This window comes from Miniopterus schreibersii (assembly GCF_964146895.1).
Source record: "Miniopterus schreibersii genome assembly, chromosome: 3".
Classification (NCBI taxonomy): domain Eukaryota; kingdom Metazoa; phylum Chordata; class Mammalia; order Chiroptera; family Miniopteridae; genus Miniopterus; species Miniopterus schreibersii.
In genome coordinates this window covers 8,022,885-8,049,964 of record NC_138103.1, presented here as the reverse complement: position 1 = coordinate 8,049,964, position 27,080 = coordinate 8,022,885, and the positions used below count along the sequence as shown (strand labels likewise).

Here is a 27,080-nt window from a genome sequence, read left to right as displayed (position 1 = left end):
AGAGTAGGACCTGGGAGGACGAGCTGTCCCTGTCTCATCTGCATCTTCATCCACCTTACTCCCTGCCAGGTAACCAGGCAGTGCTCCTTCCCACCTGGGTGATGCCTTTGCACATGGTGCTCCCTCTCCTGGAACCCCCTTTCCTCCCTTCTGTCTGGTGAGCCCTGCACATTCCATGAGTAGTCACTGCTATTTACAACCGGTCCAGAACCTCAGGACCTGGGCTGGCCATGACCTCCGAGGTTCCACTTTAGACCTCTTCTCTGGGTGGGCTGTTAGTTTTCAAGGTCTTGCTCAAAATAGGATGGGTGGATGGATGGATGGATGGATGGATGGATGGATGGATGGATGGATGGATGGATGCACAGATGGGTGCATGGGTGCACGGATGACTGACGGACAGATAAATGAATGCGTATTCTATTGCAGAGCTTGGATGTTTCCCTCCTTGAAATAGACACAGGCTCCACCCCACAAGAACAGACTGGGACAGTCTGGGGCAGTCTGGTCCCGCAGGGCCAGGAGGATGGACCAGGTGACCCTCTCAGACTCCCTGGAGTCCTCTCTAACCTCGTTCTCGCCCCCTCGTGGGCTCTGACCTAGAAAGACCGGCGGGGGGGGGGGGGGGGCAGGGATGGTACCGGCGCTAGGACCCAGCGAGGCCGGAAAGCGAAGTGGGGGCGCCGCGCGCAGCTCCCTCCGCGCCGGGAGCATCTGCGCCCCGCGGCGCGCGGCGGGCCGGCGCGGCGGGGGGGCGGGGGGGGGAGCGCGCTCCGGGCCAGTGCGCGTGCGCAGGGGCGCGCGCCGAGCGGGGCGGACAAAGGGGCGGCGGCGGCGCGCGACCCCGAGGGTGGAGCCGCGAGCCGGGCGGGCAGGTGCGCGCGGGTCGGAGGGCGGAGCCGCGATGCCGCGATGGAGCGCAGCCCGGGCGGGCGCCGGGACCGGGGCCCGAGCACCAGGCGGAGCGCGAGCCGGCGCCGGAGCCGCAGCCAGAGCCCGGACCAGGCCGGGGTCCGGGGCCGCAGGACCGGGTTGCTCGTAGCGGCGGCGACGGAGCCCCCCAGCGGCTGAGGAGCTTCCTCCCAGCCCCCTGCGGGTGGCCGGGACTCAGCAAGCCCCCGCGGCCGGGGAGCGTGGGGATCCCCCCCTTCATCCAGAACCCAGAGAACCCCAGGAAAGCGGGGGGAGGCCTCCAGGTCCAACCCAGAACGACTCCCCAGCCGGGGAAGGCGAAGACTTCCTCCGTATTCAGAAGACAGCGACGTCCCTACGGTACCGCGAAGACTCCCCCTCTTTAATCCGGGCGCCCCCAAGACCGAGAACGCAGTGACCCTCCTGGCCGGGATTGCGGCACCCCCTCAAGATCCTGGTCAATACAACTCCACACCTCAAGACACGGAGACCCAGCTCAGGACGCCCCCAGACCAGGGAGTCCTAGATCCCCCCAATTCCGGTACACAGAAACCCCAAATCTAAGGACCCGAGGACAGCAAGAGCTCTCCCTCACCAGCAAGAGGCCTCGGGGACACCCCTCCCCGACACGCACACACTCAAAGCCCCGGGACCCGGGCGCCTGAGCCCCTCGCGGCGCCCTTCGCCTCCCAGCCCATGGCCGTGGCGCCCTGAGCCCCCGGGCCGGGCGGACGGAAACCGAGACGGCGCCCAGGCCGCCCGCCGCGGCGTCCCCGCGGCCCCAGCCCAGGTAAGCCGGGCGCAGGTGCGGAGCAGCAGGTGAGTGGCCTCCGAGGCCCCCAGACCTGCGGGTGGGGATGGAGCTACCCGTGCGCGCTGCCCCCTCCCCAGCGTCGCCATGGAGCCGAGGCTGAAGGACGTCTCTTTGTGTCTCGCTTGGAGGAGCCGCCCCCTCCTCCCTTCCCCCACCTCACACCCTGGCCTTGGGGTTCGGGGCCCAGCTCCCCGTCCCCACGGGGGAGTGGTGGCAGAGCGCCTTGAGCCACAGAGAGGGGAGAAGAAGGTAGAGTCCCCTCCCCAAAAAAACTGCGAGCCTGGAGCTGTTGGATCCTCCGCCTTTGGAGAATATGTACCCCTACCCCCCTCCCCGAGGCCAGGCTGAGTTCTCAGGTGAAATCCCTTCTGGGAGAAGATTTGGGGGTGTCTGCAGGTGAGGGGACCCGTAGTGTGTGGTCTTAGGGTAATGGCTGGGGCTTTGGGTGTGTGTCTTTGTCTGTGAGAGGGCAGGGAATGGGTGTGCTTGAAAGAATGGGTGGGAATCTCTTATTTTCTCTGACTCCAATGCCCGGCACCCCGACCACGGTGGGGGTCTTCACCCAGGCCACTTTGTGCTCCCTGCGGGACAGGGAGGGGGCAAGCCCTTTCCAAAGTGAGGCACTGGTTTCTGGGGAGAGGAGGTAGTCCCGATAAAGCCATTTCAGGTCAGGCACTTTTCTGTCCCCTGGTGCCCCAGGGACAGCAAATCCAAGGCCTTCCCTTCTCCTGACCTCCAAAACACCCAGGGCCAAACCTCAGATTGGGTCAGCATGTTCTGGACAACCAAAGGACCATTCTAGGTTATCACTTTAGCTTTCCAGGACGCATACAAGGCAGTACCTCAGCCTGGCCCTCAGTGAGGTGCTGAACTCCAGGCCCCATGGCTCATGGAAAGATGAGAGGCCCGGGGATGTTGTACCCTGAAATTCTGAATCAGAAGGAGCTGAATGATGCCAAAGAAGCACTCTGGGCTGCTGGGGTTTCCACCAATCTCTTCTCTCTGAGCCCTCTACAGGCAAGCAGCGGTGCCAAAGAAGGCAGGGCTCTGGGTCCAGGTAGCCCCACCAGGAGTTTCTTTGTTCATTTATTCATTCAACAGACTTAACTAGTGTCTCTGATGTACAAGGCACTGGCATCAAGGTTCTCTTTCACTTCATCCTGATCTCCTTTCCTGATCTTTCCTGTACATCAGACTCCTGGGCTGTCCTCAATTTGCCCAGGCCATGTTCAGTTGGAAGTGAGCCTGGTGAGGCCCAGCTGACCAGCTCTGACCCCCCACACCTGAAGCACTTGAACCCCATCCTTCTGCAGACTTGGGGTCCCTGAGCCTCTGTGGCCAATTCCTCCTCTTCCCCTTTTCTAATACCAAGTGCCCCCACCCCACCTGCTGCTGGCATTGACCCATTGTGGAGAATGTGATCAGCAGGAGAAAGGGTGGGAGGTGCTTCTGGCCATATCTCTGACAGCCCCTCCTGCAAATTCAAGGACAGTTGAGGCAACTCCCCTCAGCACAAGCTGTGGGGGAGCCAACTGCCCTGAAGACTGGGTGATCTTGGGTAAGCGTGTGGCATCTCTCAGAGATAATGACAGAAAGTGAATCACTCACTCTGTAGCTGGAGGGGCGGATGTAGATCACAGTTGGGCCTCAAGAAGCATCCAGGTGTGTCCTCTCCAATTCTGAAGGAGTTCATTTTTCCACAGAGGGTTCCCAGGAGCCTAGGGCCTTGTCATGTGACCCACAGGCAAGGGAGTAGAGTGAGAGGCTAAAAAGCAGAGATTTGAGCCAGGCCTGCGTGGCTCAGTGGTTGGACGTCAACCCATGAACCAGGAGGTCACGGTTTGATTCCTGGTCAGGGCACGTGCCTGGGTTGCAGGCTCGATCCCCAATAGGGGGCATGCAGGAGGCAGCTGATCCTCATCATTGATGTTTCTTTTTTTTTCTTTCTTTTTTTATGTTTTTATTGATTTCAGAGAGAGGAAGGGAGAGGGAGAAAGAGAGAGAAACATCAATGATGAGAGAGAGTCACTGATTGGCTCCCTCCTGCACACCCCATACTGAGGACTGAGCCGGCAATCCTGGCATGTGCCCTGACTGGGAATCGAACTGTGACCTCCTGGTTCATAGGTCAGTGCTCAACAACTGAGCCATGCCAGCTGGGCCATCATTGATGTTTCTATCTCTCTCTCCTCCCTCTCTCCGAAATCAATAATAAAAAATAAAAAGCCCGGCCGGGCGTGGTTCAGCGGTTGAACGTCAACCTAGGATCCAGGTGATCGGGGTTCGATTCCTGATCAGGGCACATTCCTGGGTTGTGGGCTCGATCCCCAGTCGGGGGCATGCAGGAGGCAACCGATCAATGACTCTCTCATCATTGATATTTCTGTCTCTCTCCTCTCCCTTCCTCTCTCTGAAATCAATAAAGATATATTTAAAAAATAAAAGAAATAAAAAATAGAAAACAGATTTAAAAATAAAAAGCAGAGATTTGAGTCACTCTGACTAGGGAAAACTGTCAAGAGGCCAGAGGGGCACAGGGAGTAAGATCTCCCCTTCTCACTAACTTGCAGTGGCTCGCTATTGAGTCTGGACTAAACCACAGTCAAAACCTTTTGCAGTTTGGCCCTAAACTGCCTCCCAAGTGTCATCTCCCATTGTTCGCTCATCACCCTCTATTTCACCTCTGGCTCATCTCCATGTCCCCTAACTCCCTCCCTCCCTCCACTGTGTGCCGTTCTCCTGACCTGAAAAGCTTCACTTTTGGATGGCTCAGGAGCAGCTCTCTGCCTCTACCTCCCCTTTTGATCTACCTGGGCTGCCACAGCATGGAGAGCTGCATTGAAATGGTTGAGGGGTTGGTGGCTTGGAGACAGTAGAATGTGTCTACATGTGCTGTGAGAGTTTGTTTCCACATCTAGACGCTGAGCTCCAGGAGATGAGACCAGATCTGTCTCATCCTCACTGCATCGACTTGTCTGACCCCAGAACCCAGAATAATATATGACACATGTAAAATACAGCTTCTAGATACATTTTGATATTGACACATCCAAATCTTGTTTTTCTCATATTTGCATTTGCTGCCAATGCTAAAAAACACAATTTCACATACAAATATTGATTTTTGGATCCTATTGAAAAAGCAGATGGTGTGGCAAACCCAGGCAAGAGCCAAAGGGTGACAGTGGCAACCTTTAGACAGAGCAGCACCCTCCAGCTTGCCCCAGACCCCACCTGCCTGTTCACTCATTAACATGACCTGCTGGCTCTGCAGGCTTGAGGTGGAGGCCAGAAAGTGTTTGCTCTGTGAATGACCTTCTTTTGTGGATGTCTTGCACACCCATGTATTCCCTGCCTCCCCAGGGCCAAGTTAGAACATGCATAGAGCAGCACCCCTCTGGGGTCTTAAGGCTGTGATAAAGTGAGCCTGAATTCCTCCTTCCAGAGTATCAATAGCCTGGTCCCACTTTCTACTCTTTGCTGCATCTTGTGCCCCCTCCCCTATGCTAGAAGGGTTCAGCCGCCAAAAACCTGTTTTAACTGTCTCACTCACCCAGGAGCAAAAGGCTCAGGTCTTGCTGAGGACTCAGGGGAGGACTATTCTCTGGGCCTCAGTTTACTCATGTGTTAGAGAGGAATTGGAAGCTATAAGCTTCCTCTTTGTTCTAATTTTCTAGGACTTGAGACCAAGCTGCTCTAGTTTGGGTCAGGCAGGAGAGATGGGGCCTAGATTCAGAAGTCACTCAAAAATATCAACATTCCCTAAACCATGAAACCAATGGGTGTTGCCAAGTATCTGGGTCAGGGGCCGGAGGCCAGCACTGGGTACCAGGCACTCGGCATGGCCCTGGAAGGGAGTGTGCCATCTTCCTGGATGAAGGTGTACAGCAGCCCGAGGTTGGAGGGATGGCAGAGCACCATAGTTGAGAGCACAGGCTCTGGACCCTGCCTGGGTTTGAATTCCACTTAGTGCTGTATGATGTTAGTCAAGTCACTTAACCTCTCTGAGCTTTAGTTTACTCATGTGGAAAACAATGATAATACCTACCTCAGGGTCATCAGGGAGGCTGAATTAAAGCATGAAAAGGGCCTAGGACCTGGTCTAGCATAGGAAAGTGCTCAATAACTATTGGCTCTTATTTAAAGGTGCACTGGCAAGTGGGAGACTAAGCCTTGGTAACCACCTTGGTTTTCCTATAGCCTGTCTGGAGAGGCCATGGGGCTTTTGGTGCTATCCCCATGAAAGGGGAAGTGAGTGTTTGAGAGGCAGTACTGTGTGCTGCTTAAGAGCATGGAGGAGTCCCTGCTCCAGGTGGGTGGGGTGGGGTTCAAGCCTGAGGGTCTGTGAGGGCCCTTCCAGTACCTTGGCCCCTGACTCTGCCTGAGGGGTGGGATCTAGGGTGGCCTGGCCCTAGCTCTGTAGTTGAGGCCCTCTTCCTTCCCAGCTCTGCTGTCTAGGTGTTCCGCCTGTCTGGCTTCTGTCCCCAGGCTTTCTGCCCCAGGCAGATGGGCCTCAGGCCAGAACCTGGACCAGCATCCCAAATAGACTCAGGGTTTTCCCCAAACTATCCTCTCCCTCCCCTACTCTCCTGGTCTCAGGAAACTGTGGCAGTTAGGCCTAGAGGGGCCAATTAAAATTAAAGGCCCCTCTCCTCTCCTATCCACCCACCTTCCCCAGTCCCCACCATAGCCTGGCTGGGAGCCTAGTAATACCAGGGTTGGAAGGAAGCAGGGGAGCATTTTTCAATGTAAAGTACTCCATGCCCAGCACTGGCCATTGCTTTGTCATTTAGTGCTGAGAACAGCATTAACCCAGAGCGGGGATTTGAGCCCAGCTCTGAGCCCCCAGGGGTTTGTGTGAAACTGGCGGCAAACTGCCTGGGTCTGAATCCTACTTCTACCATTCACTGGCTACGTGACCTTGGACAAGGCAGTTGTCCTCTGTGCCTCAGTTTCTTCTGATGTGGAATGGGAATAACTGCTCCTGTTTCCTAGGGTTGTAAGGAGGATTAAAGAACCCCTTGCAGGTAAAGCATGTGCAGCAGTGCCTGCTTTTTAAATGTTCTTATTCTGCCACACCCTGGCGGGATATGCAAATGAGCTGGGGTATGACTTGGTCTGGATGAAAGAGGTCACTGATTTCTCTACACCAGCTCTACTCCTTGTGGCTTTAGCCAGTCATGGGAGAGGCAGAGAATATCCTAAATGCCTCTGAGTATTGGGACGGCCCTGAGGGACAGGGGTGGAGACTGCACAAGACAGGGTCACCTCCTCCTCCTGGTCAGGACCTAGAGAGGCTGCAGAAATCTCTGCCCCAGGGCAGTTCCACCATAGCAGGGAGATCCTCCCATGCCTGCCAGCTCTGACCCCATGTGTCTCCAGAAGGAGGAGTGGGGCCCACAGTTGACATGGTTTAGTGATAAAAAGTACAACCCTTAGATCCTGCTGTGTGACCTTGCATGAGGTGCTTAACCTCTCTGAGCCTCAGATCCCTCATCTATAACAAAGGTGGATGGTACTGTACCTGACTTGTAGGGTCACAGTGAGGATTAACTGAATGAATGTGTGTAAAGTGCTCTGCATGGCACTGAGTACCCACTCCGGGCTACTCTTAATATTAGTCCTCAAAAGCCCTGAGCAGAAAGGGGATGTTAGCCCCACTTTTTTTATATTATTGATTAGAGAGAGAGAGAAACATCAATCAGTTGCCTCCAGTACGCACCCTGACCCGGGAATCGAACCTACAACCTAGGTATGTGCCCTGCCTGGGAATCTAACTTGCCACCTTTTGGTTTACAGGACAACACTCCAACCAACCAAGCCACACTGACAAGGCAGCCCCATTTTTATAGGTTAAAAAGAAATAGAGTCTCAGGTATGAAGATCTTTACTCAAGGTTCCATATCTAGGATTTAGGCAAGATTCTGCCCACTTTTCCCTCATTCCCTCACAGTCTACAGGGCAAGACCAGACAGAAAGACTCAACAAGACCTAACCTGAGCCCGGCTGGGTGTGGCTCAGCGGTTGAGTATTGACCTAGGATCCAGGCGATAAGGGTTCTATTCCCAGTCAGGGCACATGCCCGGGTTGCGGGCTCGATCCCCAGTTGGGGGCGTGCAGGAGGCAGCCGATCAATGACTCTCTCATCATTGATGTTTCTATCTCTCTCTCCCTCTCCTTTCCTCTCTCTGAAATCAATAAAGATATATTAAAAAAAAAAAAAGATAAAAAAAAAAAAGTCCTAATCTGAGCTTCAGCCACAGTCCCGGACATATCTGTTAATCAGCTTTCCTGACCCCACACCTCTGCTCATCTGGGGCTGCAGCAGGTGAGAGCTGCAGCATGGAGGAATCTGCACCCTGGGACTAGGAAGCCTCTAAGGCTTCCCTCACCCCTCTTTTCCCAGCCTCACTCCAAGGACAGCTGGAGTGCTATGGCAGGCTGGCCTCTGCGTCTCTGAGTGCAAGCTGCTTGGGGGTCATGCTGTCTCTCCACCCCTCAGGGCCTGGCACACAGATGGCTTCAGGAAGGGCTTGCTCAGGTCCAGAGATTGGCATGAATCTCAGAGAGAAAGGCAGGTCCTCACTGTGGCGTCCAAGGCCCTGTACACTGCCATCCCCTTTTTACCTCTACCATCACCTCCTGCTCTTACCCCTTACCCACTACTCAGCACCCCTGCTGGCCTCCTCAGGGAGCTCAGCAGACACAGTCCCTCTGTGCCTCTGCTGGGAAGGCTCTTTCACCACAACATCCACATGTGCAGCCTTCTCAGTAGGACCTTTCTTGACCCCTATCTACAATTTCATTCCCTACCCTTGGCATTTCCTCGCTTCTCCCTGCTATTTTCCCCTGAAGACTTCTCACTGTCCAGCTCTGGCCGGTGTTGCTCAGTGGTTAGAGTGTCATGCACTGGAAGGTCGTGGGCTCTGTTCCTGGTCAGGGCACGTGCAGGAGGCAACTGATTGATGTATCTCTCTCACACTGATGTTTCTTTCACTCCCTCCCTCCCTCCCTAAGATCAATTTTTTAAAAAAAGGCTTCTCACTGTCTGGCATATATCTCTTCCTTGTCTTTATTATTGTTGCCTCCAGACTAGAATATAAGCTCCTTGAGAGCAGGGCTGTTTGTTTGGCTCATGAATATATTCCAGATCCCAGAACTGTGCTAAGCACATCACAGATGCTAACAAATCCTTACTGAGTGTTCTGGAGTCAGAAAGTTGTCTCTAAGTCACATCTAGCTGTGTGACACTGGACATCAACTAATCTTCCCTTCTCTGAGCCTCAGTTTCCTGAGCTGTAAAGTATATACTGTAATGGGAATAAAGTACTTATACTCTGAGTGTTTCACAAATGTTGGCTGTTATTAATATTTTAATCTGTACCATTACTGTTCCTATTCTACTGATAAGAAAATGGAGGCACAGAGAGAGTAAGTGACTTACCTCAAGCTTCATACCCAGGAATGCCTGACCCTGGATTCTGGGCTCCTAAACTAAGCTGCATCCCCCCTTCCATCCCGCCATAGGGGCTCGGGGAAGGAGGAAGAGGCCAGGGCTGTGGCGAGGGAAGGGCAAGTGGACAGCATCACAGGCTACTAATAACCACCAAGGATGTGCCCCAGGGAAGGAGCAGACTGCTTTGGCTGGGAGGGGAGGCTGAGGCAGAGGCCAGAGCCAGAAGCCAAGCCTGGCAGCAAGGGACCCCCCAGGCTGCCCTGGTAAGAAGGGCAGTGGGAAGAAGTTATTCCTAGTTTCTACTGCTCAATCGTGGGAAAGTCCCAGCTCCTCTTCTCTGTCTCTTCTCGTGGAAAATTTGAGAGCTGGGTCACATGATCTCCAAAGTCCCTTCTGGCTCAAGCGGGTTCAAGGGCCACTGGAAAGGCATGTATGGATGTACTGCCATTTATTTAACCAAACCCCTACAGATTGACACTTGGGTTGTGGCCATGCTTTCCAGCCCTGGGGGCCTGCCCTCCTCAGGCCTCCCCTGGCCTCTGCTTGGTGCTGGGCCTGCCTGGGTGCTGTCCACATCTGTGGTGCTGAAGATAATGGGACTAGTAGGAGGCCTGGGCCGCAAACCAGAGACCCAGAGTAGAGGAGAGAGAGAGCAGAGGAAGTTCAAGGTTCAATCCCTGCCTCTGCCCCTCACTGGCTGAGTGACCTTGAGCAAGTTGCTTAACCCCTCTGGGCTTCAGCATCCTTATCTGTAAAATGGGGTTGCTATGAAGATTGAATGGCAACAGCAATGTAAATCATTGGCATGTTGAGAAAATAGGTGACAATTTTACTCTATTTTAGAGACAGTAAAGCATAGTGGTTAAGCTTTTGGACACTGGAGTGATTATGCCTGGATTTGACCCCTGGCTCTGTTACTGGATAATCTTGATTTTTGTGCCTCAGTTTCCTCATCTACAAATTGGAATGATTAATAGTCCCTGAGTCAGGATGTTGCAAGGATTAGGTGAGTTAATTTATGTGAAGCAATTGGCAGAAGACAGGGTTTCCCTAAGTGCTAGCTATTATTATCACTTCCCTCTCCATTATTATTAATATTTTTAATATGTTTAATTTTTAATATGTTTAATTTTTTTTTTATCCTTACCCGAAGACATTTTTTCCATTGCTTTTCAGAGAATGGAAGAGGGAGAGAGAAAGAGAGAGAGAAACATCGATGTGAGAGAGACACATCAATTGCCTGCCTCCCGCACGCACCCGGATTTTGCCCAGGGATCAAGACTGCAACCAAGGTACCTGCCCTTGGCTGGAACCAAACCCAGGACCCTTCAGTCCCTGGGCCGGTGCTCTAACCACCAAGGCAAACTGGCTAGGGCCCTCTCCACTATTATTCTCATCATAGCACCTCCAGCCTCTCTGTTCACAGTGACCAGTGTCAGTACAGCCACTCCCATTCTCTGCTTGGGGCTGGAGTTGCTAGAGGGAGGCAGCACCTTGTCCTACAGACACCCTGGCCGTTAGCCCAGTCCTGCCACTGGCTTTCTATGTGATTTTGAGCAAACACTGTTCTCTTCTGGCCATCAGCCTCCTCATTTGTACAATGGGGCTAATGATACCTCATGCAGGCCCCTAGGAAAATAGCTATGTGCCTGTAGGATCACATACAGAAAAGCCAAGATATAAAAAGTTACAACTTCCCAAACACTTAAAGAATTATTCACCCAGCATTTGTCACGCCCTGACTAAGTGTTAGAAATAGCAAGATGATTAAGGCATGGGGCTTGCTTTCAGGGAGCTCTTGGTTTCTTGCTGAATTGTTAATCCCCTTCAAGGCTCATTCAGGTGTCACCTCCTCCAGGAAGCCACTCTGATCCCCACTGCCAGTGCCCTCCTTGGAAATGTTGGAGCACTGACCGTTGCCTTCCTGCCTCATGGTTATCTGAGTCCTTATTTTATCTGCCTTTCTGATTTGTAAGCTTATACCCTATATCTGATACATCACTCTAACCTACTCACCTTACATCAGCACCTAACATAGTGCCTGGGCTTGAGTAGGTAGGGTTCTCTGCAATCTTTAGGTTACAAGTTACATAAACTCAACTCAAACTGGTTTTTGCGAAAGGGAAATATTTTGATCAATGAAACAAACATTCAGGAGTATAATTGGCTTTAGGCATGCCTGACCCACATGCTTAGAGCCACAGTGACCTGGAAGATGGGATGGATCCACTGGTTGGCCAGGCCTGGGGCAGGCCTGTCCCTAAAGGCAGGGTGGAGACAACCCTACCTAACCACATGGGCCCAGAGAGGCCATTCCCTGAAGAAAGGGAAATTGGTGCTGAGCAGGGAAAAACCTCACAGGCCCATTCAAGAAACCACTGAAAGGGGCAAAGGGGGGGCAGGAATCAGGGACATCTGTAATACTGTCAACAAGAAAAAAAATTAAGATAAATAAAGAGACTGTTGAAAATGTGAGCTAGGCAAGAATCAGATCCAATCTGCTCTTCAGAAAATTTATCTATGGCATGAATAGGAGAGGGGGGTGGAGGAGCAGAACCTGGAGGCAGGCGAGGGGAGAGTGTGGGGGTGTGGGAGCTGATTCAGACACAGGCTAAGGGAACGAAACTGCAGGCCCTGGCTTTATGGGAAGCATAAGTGAAGCAGGTGAGGGAGGGCAGAGGGGCTCCCTGTTCCCACTCAGTACCTGAAATTCCATCTGGTAGCTGCTTTTTCACATGGACATATTTTAAGAATATTGACCCAAAGAGGTGATCCACCCAAGAACAATTATCCACTCAGTGGCGTCTTTCCAGGTGAGGGCTTTGTTAAGGATACCCTTGGTGTTTGCTGTGCTGAGGGATAGCATGGGGACAGAGAATCTTAGAATCCCAGAGTGGGTAAGAAAGGTCTGGCTGGTATCACTTAGTCCCACTTTGCCCTTCACTGGCTCCCAGACAGATGCACACCCTGTGTCTGTCTGCCTGTCCCCCCCCCACCGCTTCCTCCCTGCTGCGAAGTCAGCACTGCTTCATTTTGAGTTGCTATCTGCCTGGGTCTGCCTTCAGGATCCTCGAAGGACACAGTGCCTGGGATCTGAAGCCTGTTGGCCTGAGTTCAAATCCCAGCTGTGCTGATTATGAGCTCTTGGCAAGTTACGTAGCCCATCTGTGCCTCAGTATCCCTTCTGTAAAATGGGGATAACAATAGTAGCTAGCACCTACCTCCTAGAGTTGTGATAGTTAAATGATTCAATCCACAGTGTTAGCACAGCACCTGCCATATGGTAAATGCTCAATAAATATTAGCCAATGTTGTTTTTCTCAGACAGGATAAGTACAGGCCACCTTCCCTTTATAGGCTGCTCACCCTGCACCTACTCCTGTACTGGATTCGTATCATTTGGTCGCCAGTGTTATCACCATCCGGATTACCTTCTCTGGCCACACTCTAGGCAATTGGACACACTGAGATTCAAGTTTTACTCTTTTGCTTGCTTGCTACGTAATCCTTGAATTAGGGTAATGCTAGGTTCTATAACAAATAAGCCCCTATATCTCAGCAGCCTAACACAGTAGAAGTTTACTTCTGGCTCAGATAAAATGCAGAGCCCTAGCCAGTTTGGCTCAGCAGTTAGAGCACTGGCCCGCGGACTAAAGAGTCCCTGGTTTGATTCCAGCCAAGGGCACGTACATCGGTTGCAGGCTCAATCCCCGGCCCTGGTCGGGGCTCGTATGGGAGGCAACCAATCGATGTGTCCCTCTCACACCGATGTTTCTCTCTCTCTCTCTCCCCCTCCCATTCTCTGAAAAGCAATGGGAGAAAAATATCCTTAGGTGAGAATTAAATTTTTTAAAAAAGCAGAGCAGGTAATCTTCCCACACCCAGGGACCCAGCCTCCTCCTATCTTGTAGATCCACCATTTTTTAGGGTCTGGGAGTCCTCTGCATCAAGTCAGCACATAGAAGAGAGAATAGAGGGCCTTGGCCAGTGTGGCTCAGTGGGCTGGACTTTATCCTGTGCACCAGGAGGTTGCTGGTTCAAGTCCGTCAAGGGCAAATGCCCAGGTTGCGGGGCTGGATCCCAGTAGGGGGCGTGCAGGAGGCAGCTGATCAATGTTTCTCTCCCTCTCCCTTCCTCTCTTGCGAAAAATCAGTTAAACTATTCTTTTTAAAAAAAAGAAGAGAGCAAAACTACCCATTCTTAAAAGCCCCAGTGTAGCTATGACACACACGTCATTTCTGTTCCCATTCCATTGGGGAAGTCCAGTCACATAGCCCAGACACAAGGGAGGCAAGAGGTGCAGGGCCCACAGCTGCCTCCAGACAGCTCTGTATTACAGGAGATGAAAAAGTTCTGGTGGGCAGTTGGCTATCTTTGTAAATAGTAAATCACCAACCTCTCCGGCTTTGTTCTTCCTCCATAAAATAGAAAGCATCGCTCAGCTGGCCACGGCTGCACAGCTCTATACATTTACTAAAATCATGGAATTGTGCGCTTACTTTGGGAAAATTTTGTGGTATGTAAATTATACTCACGCGGTTTGTAAGAAATAAGGAAGAATGTTGCCCTCCTTCTCAGGATACTTGTGAGGACTCAGTGAAGTTTTGCGAAGCTCGCACTGTGTGTATACTTGGGGGCAGAGGGTCCAAAGTAGGCCTGAGTGGGGGTACACATCAGGTGTAGTTTTCATGGGGCACCTGGCTGGAGCCACTTGCCAACAGGAAGTGATAGGTGGTTCAATCTTGCTTCTGGCCTGGGAAACCCTACCCCCACCCCTGTGGCCCTCCCAGCAGGTGGAGGAAGACCCAGCCCACAGGGCCAGAGCTTTTGTAGTCACAGCCCCGGCTGCTGCCATAAGAGTGAGTGACACCCTCCTGCTTTCAGCAGCACAGATGGGAAGCCCAGGGCTTCCCTTGGGGCCAGTGAGGAGATACATTTGAGGTGCAAGTCATGTGGGCCCCAGGGCAGCATAGTCAGCTTGAGAGCGGGCAGGTGCAGTGCCAGCTTCACTGGGCCGGCCAGGAGCCTCACTGCCTGTGCCGGGCAGTTCACAGCTGCTCCTGAGAGCAGAGGCGGTGGCGATGGTGGAGGTAAAACACTGTTAGGTCAAGTTCACCACTGATGCCAAGCAAATACCTTCAGCTGCACCGTGAGGCAGATGTGTTTACTCCCCTTTGGTGTCAGTCCTCCCTGAAGAGAGGAGCTGGTCCCTTCTGCCTGGGCTGCTGTGAGGGTAAAGGGATGTGATATATGTGAGCACCTGGACCAGTGGTACCCAGTCACCTGTCCACAGGAGCTGAATGACTGTAGGCACATCGTTGGCCGAGGCTCTGCCCTCTTCCAGGCCCGTTGGCTCACCTGGATACTGAGGGATCTGGAGGTGTTCCATCTTCCGGACTTGGGAGCCGTCCTAGCACTAGCTGGATGACCTTGGTCAGGTTAGTCTCTGTGCCTCGCTCCCCTCACCCCGAAAGTGGGGGTAATAATACCTACCTCCTGGAGCTGTGAGGCTGAGATGAGGTTATCCTCAGAGCAGGGCTGTATGCATAGTAAGTGCGAAGTGTTAGCTGCTGCTGTTGTTATTGTCATTATTTTCTTCACCATACGGGTGTGGAAGCTGAGGCCCAGAGAAGTGATGTGACCTGCTCAAGGTCACCCAGCTAAAAAGTGGTGCACGTTAGGATCAAGGCCAAGCTTGCCGCGCCCCAAGGCCAGTGCAGTTTCCGTCCTTCCCCATTGCGCCTCTTAAGTCACGTGCGCAGTAACTGGGTCAGAGGCAGTGTGTACCTGGGGGGACGCAGCAGCAGGGACCGCGTGTGGATTAATTCCTTGTCTCCCACTGACACCATGCAGGGGGCAGGCCTGAAGGAAGAGAGGTGGGGAAGGAGATAGGGGGTGATAGGGACAACCCCAAAGCTGGACTCTAGGAACCAAAGCAATGAATAGAAAGTTGAATCTGACGTAGCCCCAGGCCTGGGTGCTCGTGGCCTGCCGATGGGGTCAGGCAGGGAACACCTGAGACCATTCTAAGAGATTCAGCAGAGGCCCTGAGAGAGACGAACCCTGTCTGAATCCTGGGTCAGGAGGGAAGGCTTCGTGGAGGAGTGGGACCTGAGGATACTGAGACCGAGGAGCTGGGGTGGGGGAGGGGGTGAAGGCAGGCAACCGAAATGGTGGAAGAGGCTGTAGAGGGGCATTAAAGCTGGAGAGAAGCCATGCAGGGCAGTGGTCAGAGCATGAGCTGAACCTGGTGTGAGGGGGCAAATGTTGGGAGCAAAATCCACTCTGTGGCTGTGCCCAAGACCCAGGCTGGTGCCTACCCAGGGCAACTCTGAGGCCAGAGCAGCAGGGAGGAGCCAGACACCAACAGTCCCTGCAGGAGGGAGGAAGGGGGCTTCCAGTGGCTTGCAGCTGCCAGTCAAGCTCCCCAGGGATGTGGACACATTCTGAAGCGACCTGGCAGAACGAAGCCCAAGTGGGAGCACTGCACACGTGTGTACACGTGCCTGCACACACGTGGTCCACCCACCTCAGTGCCCTGGGGAGTCCACACACTTCAGGAGAAGTAGGTCAGCGGAGCAGCCAGCGTCTCTCCCTGGTGGGCAGGGCAAAGAGGGCGTGTGCTCATCAGCACCCCCAGGGAGAGCCCCACACTCCGCAGAAGGCTCAAGGACGCTGGCAGAGACACAGCCTTACTGTCCCCTGCTGCACCAGAGCCACGGACCCCGCTCTCACTGGAGATCTTCCACCCAGGCAGGGGTGGATATTTGACGGGTTGGAAGAGCGGAACCCTCCCATCCCTGAAACTAGGGAGACCCTGGTGGGGAAATAACCCCCAGTCTAGCCCAGCTGGTGGCTGTCGCAGAAGGAACCAGTGCTATCCAGCCTGGAGCTGGGACTGCAGAGTTGGTGCCAGTGCCATGGCAGGGTTGGGTTCAACACACTGAGGGGGATAGAGGGAGGGGACACAGGACTGGGTCTCTGGGGGCCTGCCACCACCCCTCCCTGTGGGGTTCTGTGAAATGTGCTAGAGACGCTCTGAGGGCATTCATGTGGCATTTCAGAGGGACTCCTGGCATATGTTCGGGCTGAGGAAGTAGGAGAGGAAAAGCAGTAGGCAGGGGAAGCTTCTCTGAGGACAGGCTTATTCATGAATGGAGGGGAGGGGGCTGAGTGGGGGAGCAGGATCCTGAGAAGCCAAAGGGGTGGGAGCCAAAGCTAAGGACGGGAGTGGGCTGCCTGCTCCCCAGCCAGCTGGGAGGACGTGCAGATGGAGCTCCTGTTTGGGGCTGGGTGGGAGGCCAGCGAGCTCCTTCCTCAGGCCCCTCCTCTCCCTGTGAAGTGGGAGGCTGGGTCGTGCGAGAGGGAAGGGGGGGCAGTGGGGGTGAGGAGGGTTTGGGTCTAGGAGGGGATCCGCTGGGCCAGGGTGAGGGTGCCGGGCTCATGGAGAACTCACCCCTGCTCCCAGCCTCTGGGGGAGCTCAGCCGAGAGAATGGAGATCATAGTCAGGAGAACACGCTCCCCTGACAGAGCACTCACTTTGGGCCAGACACCAAGCACTTCACATCGGTTAACCGATGGAGTCCTCAGCAGCCCAGAGGGAGAAGGGACTCATACCCTCTTCACAGATGGGAAACTGAGGCCGGAGAGATGAAGTAATGTGCCCAAGGCCAACCAGCTAGACAGAGCTGAGATTCAAACCCAAGGGTCTGGCTCCAAGCCTCTGCTTTCTCTCAGCCATTGGGTGGCCTTGCAGGATGGCTGTGAAGGTGTTGAGGTACACCTGGGACCAGAAGTGGAGGGGAGCAGAGAAGGCAGGCTCCGGGGTCAGCTCACAGAGCACTGCATGCCAGCCTCTCCTGCTGGTGCACATACAGCTCCTAGTCTGCCCCTCCTCGCCCCCGTTAGACAAGAAATGCAGGCCCCAGAAAGGGCGTTCAGTGTTACCGAGGCCCGGACTCCCCCCACTGCAGCTCTCTGCCCCCCAATACCATCTGGAGACAAACTCAGTACCTCTGGGGGTGGGTGCATCCAGCTTTTGTGGGCGCTGAAGGGGTCAGCCAGGCCTTGATTGGGGGGGCAGGTAGTCCTTGTGTAGGGGGCCCAGGCTACAGCTGTGGCTCTGTGTACCTCAGCGGGCTGTGTTGTCGTCCGTGGTGGGGAGGGTTTATAAGGCTGCTGTGGGTGTGTGCCCAACTGCACCATCCTGCCAGCGTTTTCTGAGACTCTGTGACCTCTGTCCTCAAACCTCGCCCTCCCCACCCCCTGCCTTATTTTCGTCTACAGCCCATATCATCTTTTCTCATAATATATACGTCATCTGCTCACTGTGTTTATCATTCATGTCCTCCCAGAAGGTAAGTCCCAGGAGGCAGGATTCTTACCCGTCTGTCCAGTGCTGTGTCCCCAGGGCTCTGAACACCACCTGGCCAGCAGCAGGTGCTCATCAATACTGTGACGGGACCACTCCTGCGAACTCGGTCTATGGCATGTCTTTTTTTTTTTTTAACTTTTATTAGTATTTATTTGACGCTGAATTTACTCCCGGGCCATGAATCTTTGCTTCTTCAGTTTCCTCCGGGACACCCTTTCCTTCTGTGCAGCCTCCTGTCCGGGTTCAGGAGCAGCCTGCCCTCTCGGTAGGGTCGGCTCCGTGTGGCAAGGGAGCCGTGTGTGGGTCCAGCGCCCGTGGGCTCTGGAAGTTCTCCACCGCACCTGGGAGCTTTGCTCACCTGGACGCGCTCAATGACCTGGTTGCGCTTTTAGAATCTACATCCAAACCCTTAAGCTCAGCATTATTCTCTGCAGTTTTAAACATATGCAGCAAAAACTCAACTCTCTTTTAGGGCCTCCGGCCCTGCGTCCAGCCCGTTTGGCCTGGGCTCACCTACCAACTCCATCATTGTAACGATGGAACGGCACACATTGCTTCTGTAAAGTGACATCCTTCAGATACTTGGTGGCTTTTCGAATATGCATACCCTTGATGGCCTGGGCAGTTTCACGAGTGTCCTTAAAGTGAACGCAAAGATTTGAACCTCTTGATTTGCATGATTTTGTGGGGTTTTCTAGGTCAAGTGGATAACAAGCCATTTTCAGAGGTCACCTCTAGCTGCTTTCGGGAAGAGCTATGGCATGTCTCTGTGTCAGTACCATCCCTGACACAGTCTGGATGACAGCATGAGACAACTAGGTTGGCGGTACCCGGGGGGGGGGCAGGTGGCAGCGACTGTCTCTGGGGGATGTGGCTCAGCCTGGTCCTGAAATTTAGGGAAAGGTAATGCAGCAAAGATGTTTGTTGCCCCATCGTGGTCATCTTGGGCCTGGCATCTGACCTCATCCCCAGGGATCCTGGGTGCTAAGAAGGAAAAAAGGAGGCGGAGGAGGGGCCCTAGCTTGATGTCACACTCCACACCCCAACCCCCTCAACAGGGAGAAGATGAGCGTGGGCTGCCCAGAGCCCGAGCCACCCCGTTCCCTGCCCTGCTGTGGGCCAGGGACTGCCCCTGGGCTGGGTGCAGGCGTGCCCCTTCTCACTGAAGACATGCAGGCACTGACCCTCCGCACACTGGCTGCTAGCGATGTCACCAAGCACTACGAACTGGTCCGGGAGCTGGGAAAAGGCACCTATGGCAAGGTTGACCTGGTGGCCTACAAGGGCACAGGTGAGTATCTGCAAGGTGGCTGGTTTTAAGGCTTGGGTGGGGATTTAGCTGGGGCTCTAGGGTGCTCTCTGCAGGAGCCTGGGGGCCAGCAGGGAGGCAGAGGCAGTGGTCCAGGTGAAAAGATGCAGCCTGAGTGGCCCAGGGAGGAGGAGACCTGGCAGATGGGACAAAGGAGGAAACTGGGGGCAGAGTGCCCAGACTTGGATGCTTTGAGAGCATCCAAGGTGACTTTGGGACAGACAAGGGGATGGACCCAAGGACATCTGGAGCTCAGGGGGAGGTCAAGGTCAGGGCTGGTGGTGGTATTTGGAGAATCCCCAGCTTATCAGTGATAGCTGACCCCAGGGAAATGGACAGAGCTGTAGGTCCTCTGGAACAGGGCACCAGCTTAAAGGAGGGTGGGAGATGACTCTATGAGGACTGTGTGGCAATCTCCATGTCTCAAGTGAGGACATGGAGACCCAGAGAGATTCAGTCACTCCGTCAAGGTCAAGCAGAGAGTTTGAGCTAGGATGAGATCCCAGTCATCAGCTCCAGAACCTTCTCACAACCGCTGAGCTTGCTGCCTTCCCCACACTAGGCTCACAGCATTGCCCATTCAGTCAGCCAGAGATGGGGTCTGCATGAGCTCCCACATCTGCACAAACCTGGGGCGGGGGGCTCTGTGCCAACTGAAGGCAACAGGAAGATCACTGGACGTGAGGTCACCTGAACTTTGCCACTTGCTTGCTGTATGACCTTAGACAAGTGACTTAACCTATCTGTTCCTAGGTTTCCTCCTCTGTAATATAGGGTAGCATTAATGCCCAGCTCATAGGGTCATTATGAGGTGTGAGTTGTGAATGTGAACTGCTGAAGGCAAGGCCTGTGATGTGTCAGCGCTCTGTGGACACATGGGTGCCTGCCCAAGCACAGATCAGGGATATGCGCCTTGCAGGCCCTCACCTCTCCATGCCTAATTCCTTCTTATTCATTCATCCATTTAACAAACATTTGCTGAGCACCTACTATCCACCAGACTCCTTAGGCACTGAAGATATAACAGTGAACAAAACAAAGGTCCCTGCACTCAGGAAGCTGCATTCCAGTTGTGTTCCGGACAGATGGGATAATAAGTACAGTACGTCAGGAAGCAAATGGGGGGGGAGGGAGGCTGCAGGCTGGGTGCAGAAGACCCAGTCCAGCCCTGACTTGCTGCATTGTCTTTGGCAAGTGCTCTCCCTTTGCTGGGTCATGGCCTCTGGGACCCCCATTGTGCCTTGTGCCTGGGACAGGCTGTGCAGACAAGCATGGGTATGTGTCAGGTGCAGGAGGGCAAGAGAGGGGGCCTTCAACTACTGTTGCCCTGCCAGGCACAAAAATGGCGCTGAAATTCGTGAACAAGAGCAAAACCAAGCTGAAGAACTTCCTGCGGGAGGTGAGCATCACCAACAGCCTCTCCTCCAGCCCCTTCATTATCAAGGTCTTTGACGTTGTGTTTGAGACCGAGGACTGCTACGTCTTTGCCCAGGAGTATGCGCCTGCTGGGGACCTGTTCGACATCATTCCTCCTCAGGTATTTGGGGTGGTGGCTGAGGGCGAGGAGATGGTCTTCCAGGGGCCCCCGAGTGTGAGCTGGGGAGGAGTCAGGCCACTGAGTTCATCCATGAGTATTGAGTCACTGTTTGGAGGTCAGGGGATTCACAGTGAACAAGACAAAGGTCCTGCTCAGATCCTAGTGGGGAGACACAAACACTTGCCAGGAGGCCAGGTGACAGACTGAGACGCGCACTGGCATGAAACAGCCAGAGTGCTGAAGTCCAACAGCACCGTCCTCTGCAGCTGCAAAGGACCAGGTGGGGGCGAAGGACCAGGGAGGCAGCAGGGCCACCAGCGGCTTCCCAGAGAAGGGGCCCTGGAGTGGGGAAAGCAGGAGGATTCCAGGCACCCGGCTTTGCAGTTGGCCGGTGCCAGGTTTGAGTGTGCTCTGCCGTGTACTGGATAAGTGACAAGGCCTCTCCGAGCCTCATTTCTACAGGAGAAATGGGCATAATAGGAGCCCCTGTAGAGTTGGTGAGAAGGTACAGGATCGGGCGCTTAACACGGCACCTGGCCCTTGGTGGGTGCTCAGGACGGTCAGTCTCTGCAGTTACTGGGGAAAAGGAGCCGAACTGGGAGCTGGAGACGACCAGGTCGGGTGGGGGGAGGCGGCCGTTGCTGGTGGGGGCGGGGGGCCCAGGAGAGGCCGGGCCCCAGCAAGGGGTGGTCTAGAGCGGCAGCCGCAGCGGCCGGCGGCGGGAGCGGGTATGGGTGGGAGGCGGAGGAGAGGGGGCCCGTTGGGGGAGGGGCGGCCCTGACCGCGCCCTCCCCCGCCCCAGGTGGGGCTCCCGGAGGACACGGTGAAGCGCTGCGTGCAGCAGCTGGGCCTGGCGCTGGACTTCATGCACGGGCGGCAGCTGGTGCACCGCGACATCAAGCCCGAGAACGTGCTGCTGTTCGACCGCGAGTGCCGCCGCGTGAAGCTGGCCGACTTCGGCATGACGCGCCGCGTGGGCTGCCGCGTGAAGCGCGTCAGCGGCACCATCCCCTACACGGCGCCCGAGGTGTGCCAGGCGGGCCGCGCCGACGGCCTGGCCGTGGACACCGGCGTGGACGTGTGGGCCTTCGGCGTGCTCATCTTCTGCGTGCTCACCGGCAACTTCCCGTGGGAGGCGGCCTCGGGCGCCGACGCCTTCTTCGAGGAGTTCGTGCGCTGGCAGCGCGGCCGCCTGCCCGGGCTGCCGTCGCAGTGGCGCCGCTTCACCGAGCCGGCGCTGCGCATGTTCCAGCGGCTGCTGGCGCTCGAGCCCGAGCGGCGCGGGCCGGCCAAGGAGGTGTTCCGCTTCCTCAAGCACGAGCTCACGTCCGAGCTGCGGCGCCGGCCCTCGCACCGCGCGCGCAAGGCCGCCGGGGACCGCGCGCCGCCCGCCGGGCCGCTGCGCCTCGAGGCGCCCGGGCCGCTCAAGCGCACGGTGCTGACCGAGAGCGGCAGCGGCCCCCGGCCCTCGCCCCCCGCCGTCGGGCCCGTCCCGGTGCCCGTGCCCGTGCCCGAGGCTGGCCTGGCCCCCCCAGGGCCCCCCGGCAGGACCGATGGCCGCTCGGACAAGAGCAAAGGGCAGGTGGTGCTGGCCACGGCCATCGAGATCTGCGTCTGAGCCGCCCTCGGGCCAGGTGCCGGGTGCCGGTTCCTGTGCACGCAGCTGGCTGGGCGCTGGAGCCGCCCTGGACCCGCGCCGCGCCCGTGCGCCCCGCTGGTGGCCCCACCAGCCCTGCAGCGGCTGGGGGAGTAGTAGTAGACTAGGCAGGACGGTGGCCCGGGCTGCAGGAGCGGGTAGTCGTAGTAGAGTAGGCAGGACGGCGGTTTCGTCGCCTGGCCGTTGGAGGACCTGGGGAGATAGACACCAAAGGCCTCTGGCCTGGCCTGGCCTGTGGGGCAGAGGTTTTGCCCACGGGAGCCGAGCCCACACAGACCCGAGGATTCAGAGCCCCCCCACCGACACCAGGAACAAGAGAGTTTGCGGGTGGACTCCCCAACACCTCCCTGAACCCTGGAACCTCAACTAGTTGCTCCTGGCCCTTTGCACCTCCTGGGAGATCATCCCGCAGTCCCACTCCAGGTCCTGCCCTCCTGCCCCCGCTACTGACCCTGGGCACAAAAAGGGACTGAAGTGTTGGGGCAGAGAAGAGGCTTAGGATCCCTGGGCACTAGCTGCAAGGAGGACAATAGCTGAGAGCAGGGTGTTGCTCAGCTGCGTTCTGCCGGTTTCATGGGAGGCTTGAGCAGAGAAGCCAAGCCCCCTGCAAAATGTAGCAAATGTCTGGATGTTGCAAAAGTGTGTGTGTGCAGGCACAGGCCCTAGGAATCTAGTGACTCCCCCAACCCATTGCCCTGATGAGGACGCTGATTACAGGAGGAGGGCTGCTTGCCTTAGGCCACACAGCCCTGAGAGATGGAGCTCTGGTAGCCCTCGCCCTCCTCCCCAGGGGATGGATGGGGACAGAAGGGCTCCCAGGGCAGAGGCCTCAGGTGCCCTGGCACCCCTAGGGTAGGGGAGTGAGTGCAGAGCCCAGGGCAGGACCCAGCTCCGCTGCCGGCTGCACCTTCCCCAGGCCAAGGGAACCTCTCAGATCCCCTCAGCCCTTGCTGCCCAGCCCAGACAGTGCCCTGGAGTTTGGCAGGCAGCGAGGTGATCTGTGCCAGAAATTTCCCCTGGGTTTCTGCTGGGATCAAATATATCAGCCTCGGGCTGACTGGGTCCCCACATCTCACACATTTCTGGTCTTGGAGTGTGACACTATGGGTATGAGAACGGGGGATGCCGAGAAAACGGGAGGGCGGTGACTGTGTGACGGGTGTGTGCATGTGCGTGTGTAGCCTTGTGTTGAGTGACTGCATCCAGATGCCTCAGCAACTCCTCCCTGCCCCAGGATTCTCACCAGGCAGCTGCCAGAGGGCATCCAAGCCTGCTTTCACCACACCCCTCAGGGAATCCGGCCAGGAGGCACCTGCAGGTTGGATCAGGCCCCTAGGCAGCAAAACAAACGGGAGGAACCCAGCCTCACCCAGGGCTCCCTCGTGCGCCCTGCCCTCTCTGTGGAGGCCCAGGACCCCGCAATAACCTCAACATGGGTGAGGCTGTTCCCTCTGCCTGGCAGCGCACCATCCACCATCCTGGGCCCCATCTGCCAGGGTCGCTCCTGGGGTTCTAGGCCATTTGAGGGGGCTCCTTGGTGGACCAGGCTGACCAGAGGAGCCCCAACCACCCTCTGGCCTGAAACCCCCACTTCCATTCACCCCCCCTCCCACCGCGCAAAAGGGCTATAGGTCCCCCTGTCTTGCCTGGGTCCAGTTTACAAACAGGTTGCCCCAGGGCCTGCCCGCCCTCTTCGTGTGCCCCCCTCTCAAGACCCACCTCTTCAGCGGGCATTGGGGCCTCCACATGCCAGGTAAGTAGCAAACCCCTCCTTTCACCAAGGGCCAAGGCCCCGTCACTGCCCCGCCCAGGCCCCCGGAGCCCGTCCTGGCGCCCCTCCTTTTGCCTTAGGCCTTTGACATCCTGTCTCCTGCAATAACTAGGAAGCGAGATTCCAAGCAGATGTCCCTCGGCGTCCTCACCCCTCTGTTCAGATCCTCGTCTTTGTAGCTAGGATGTTAGAGTTGGGAAGGGACTGTAGTTACGTAGCCCAGCCACCTTCAGAGGCGCAGGAGGGGCAGTGACGGCCCGGCTCGGAAGCGGGCCTGGAACCAGGGCTGCCCCCGTCGGGGCCCTGCTGCCACCGCCGCCGCCGCCGGTGGGCTGGGACCCTTTGCCCCTTAGGAGAGGTGTTGGTCACAGATGTTTACCTCAGTTTATGTCACTGTTGAAGAAACAAAAAATAAATAGCAAAAAGTTAATAACACCGTAGACATGAAGACTTAGCAAACAAAAAACTTACACAAAAAACCCTCCCCTTGCTATTCCGTGAGGTGTGTGTGTGCGTGTGTGCGCCCGCGCCCTCGTCTCTGTCCCACCCTGGGCAGGCCCCTGTCCTTTGGTGCTTCCCAGAGGCCCCTCTGAGCTGGCCTGTAGGGTGTGGGGAGCCCCCTGGGCAGGAGGCAGGGCCACAAGTTAGCTAGAGGATCTCCCATCAGGTCCCTGAGCAGAGCCTCAAGGCCACCGATGCTCCCTGAGCCCCATGCTGTGGCTGATGGGACAGTTGTGGCATCAGTGTGGTGGCCTGGCTCAGGGCCTGGGTGGGATCCCAGCCCCAGAGCCTCATATACTGATAACCACCCCCCATGTGTTTGTAAATACTCTGGCATCCTTTGGCCCTGAGGTTGTTTTTAAATGTGTTACTTACTTCTCTAATCATGACAATTGCTATAAAATAAACAAAAATTTAGAAAAATTACCACTGGGTGGCTGTCTTGTCTCTGATACGGGGTAGTGCAGTACACAGAATTACTCTGGAAACTGAAAACTTGACAGGCGTTAAGGTGGGGTCTGCAGTCAGGACAGACTGTCCTGTGACCTCTCAGACCTGCAGGAAGCCCAGGCCAGGGCCTGAGCATGAAGCACACAAGGACCCTGGTTCTGGGGAGGGCTGGGGCGTGGTCCCTGGCCTGGAGTCGCTCGCCTCCAGACAGTCCCTCACCTTCCTGTGGCGGTAGCTTCTCCCCCTGCTCCCTCTCCTGAGCGTGTTCAGGCCGCAGTGAGTCTTCGAAGATAAGACCAGTTACTCTGTTTGAAACCCTACGGTACCGCAAGGTCCCAGCCTCATCCCCCCGCTCCCCCCCACTGTGCTGCCTCCCAGCCACATCACTCACCCGGGGCCTATAGCCTTGTCTGGGACACTCCCAGGCCCCCCCAAACCCCTCCCTCCTGTCCTTCAGGTCCCTACTCAAATGTCAGCTTCCTGAGTAAGCTGCAGGGGGCAGAAGCTTCATCATCACCATGCACAATACCACGTGTTTGCGTCCGTCTCTCCCCGACAGAATGGAAGTTCCCTAAGAACAGTCAGTGTTGCCCTGGCCGCCGTGGCTGGTTGGGCATGGTCCCGCGCACCCAGAGGTCAGGGCACATGCCGGGGCTGTGGGCTCCACCCCCAGTAGGGTGCAGGAGGCAGCCAACTGATGTTCCTCTCTGTCCCTCTCCCTTCCTCTCTTTCTAAAAATCAATAAGAACATATTTTTTTAAAAAGAGCAGTCAGTAGTTGGCAAATTGCTACTCCCCTTCGCACCCCCGTGCCTAGCAGGGGCCTGGCACATAACAGGCCCTCCGTAACAATTTGTCAAATGAATGAGCGAATGCCCAATGCTGTTAGGGGCCCAGGGTACATCAGTAAGACAAGTGATCTATCCCCTGAAGCTTATTTTCTAAAGAGGAAAACAGACATTAAATAGGTTACACAGTTATCTATGAAATAGGAGCTGGGGGTAAAAAAAATGAGGTGGGGGAAATACGAGAAAAAAAATCCACCAAGACCAGATCAGAAGGTCAAGTTCTCCCACCCAAGAATTTGATCTAAATCCTGAACATCTGCCAATTGTCTGCAATGATAAGGGTGGATATCTGGAGGCAATAATCCCTTTATTTAACAGAATACTTGGGCCCTGGTCTACTAGCTCAGTTAATTAGAGCATCATGCTGATACGCCAAGGTTGTGGGTTCAATCCCTGGCCAAGGCTCATGCAAGAATCAACCAATCACCCTGGCTGGTGTGGCTCAGTGGTTAGAGTGTCAGCCCAGGCATGGGTGGTCGCAGGCTCGATTCCCAGTCAAAGGCACGTACCTGGGTTGCAGGTCAATCCCCGGCCCAGGCGGGGCGCCTGCTGGAGGCAAACAATCGATGTGTCTCTCTCTTTCTCCCTCCCTCCCTTCCACTCTCTAAAAATCTATGGAAAAAAATAGCCTCTGGTGAAGATTCCCAAAAAAAGATTCAGCAATGAATGCATAATAAGTGGAACAACACATAGATGTTTCTCTCTCTCTAATACCAATCAATCAATAAAAATGTTTTTAGAAAACAGAATACTTGGCCCTAGCCGGTTTGGCTCAGTCGTTAGAGTGTCAGCTTGTGGGCTGAAGAGTCCTGGGTTCTGTTCTGGTCAAGGGCATGCACTTCAGTTGCAGGCTCCATGCCCGGCCCTGATCCGGGTGTGTGCGGGAGGCAACCAATGGTGTGTCTCTCTAGAATTGATGTTTTTCTCTTTCCCCTCCCCCTTCCACTATCTCTGAAAAAGCAATGGAAAAAATATCCTTGGGTGAGGATTGAAAAAAAGGAAACAGAATACTTGGATTGTTAAGGGGTAGAGGGGAAATCTGCAAATGCAAACAGTAGCACTGCTTCCCTGGCTTAGTTTACAAATAGCAGCTCTTTATTTGTTAACTCCCAATGTGTCAGAGAAGGCCAGCAGTCGTCTTTGCTGTTGCATGGGCTTGCCACTCAGCACCACTGCTGACCTCAGGCATCCTCTAGGGCAGCGATTTTCAACCGTGTTCGTCTCACGGCCCACATAAACTAATTACTAACATTTTACCAATCTGACAAAAATAGGTATAATTTTGATTCACCCACACCGGCCGGCTGTTGTCATTGTTTTATTTGACAGCCTAAGGGAAACAAGGTCAGTGCCCCTGACTAAATAGTCAGGTATTGCATGTTTTAAAAATTCTTGCGCCACACAGGCTGAAGATCGCTGCTCTAGGGCGATGAAGCCATCATCCTGCCAGG

At 55.2% G+C, this 27,080-nt stretch overlaps 1 protein-coding gene across 2 annotated transcripts; it reads left to right on the top strand.

Annotated features, from left to right (window-relative positions):
- Nucleotides 1-808: 808 nt before the first annotated feature.
- Nucleotides 809-24,758, top strand: SBK1 (SH3 domain binding kinase 1). Of its 2 annotated transcripts, none has more exons than XM_081133658.1 (4): nucleotides 809-1,731; nucleotides 18,616-18,848; nucleotides 20,201-20,403; nucleotides 21,206-24,758. In XM_081133658.1, exons 2-4 carry the CDS (start codon nucleotides 18,623-18,625, stop codon nucleotides 22,019-22,021), a joined length of 1,245 nt encoding a protein of 414 aa, XP_080989784.1. In that variant the 5' UTR covers nucleotides 809-1,731; nucleotides 18,616-18,622; the 3' UTR covers nucleotides 22,022-24,758. The 2 variants fall into 2 exon arrangements, with proteins under 2 accessions (XP_080989784.1, XP_080989783.1); XM_081133657.1 differs by having other exon boundaries at nucleotides 810-1,702.
- The last annotated feature ends 2,322 nt before the right edge of the window (nucleotides 24,759-27,080 follow it).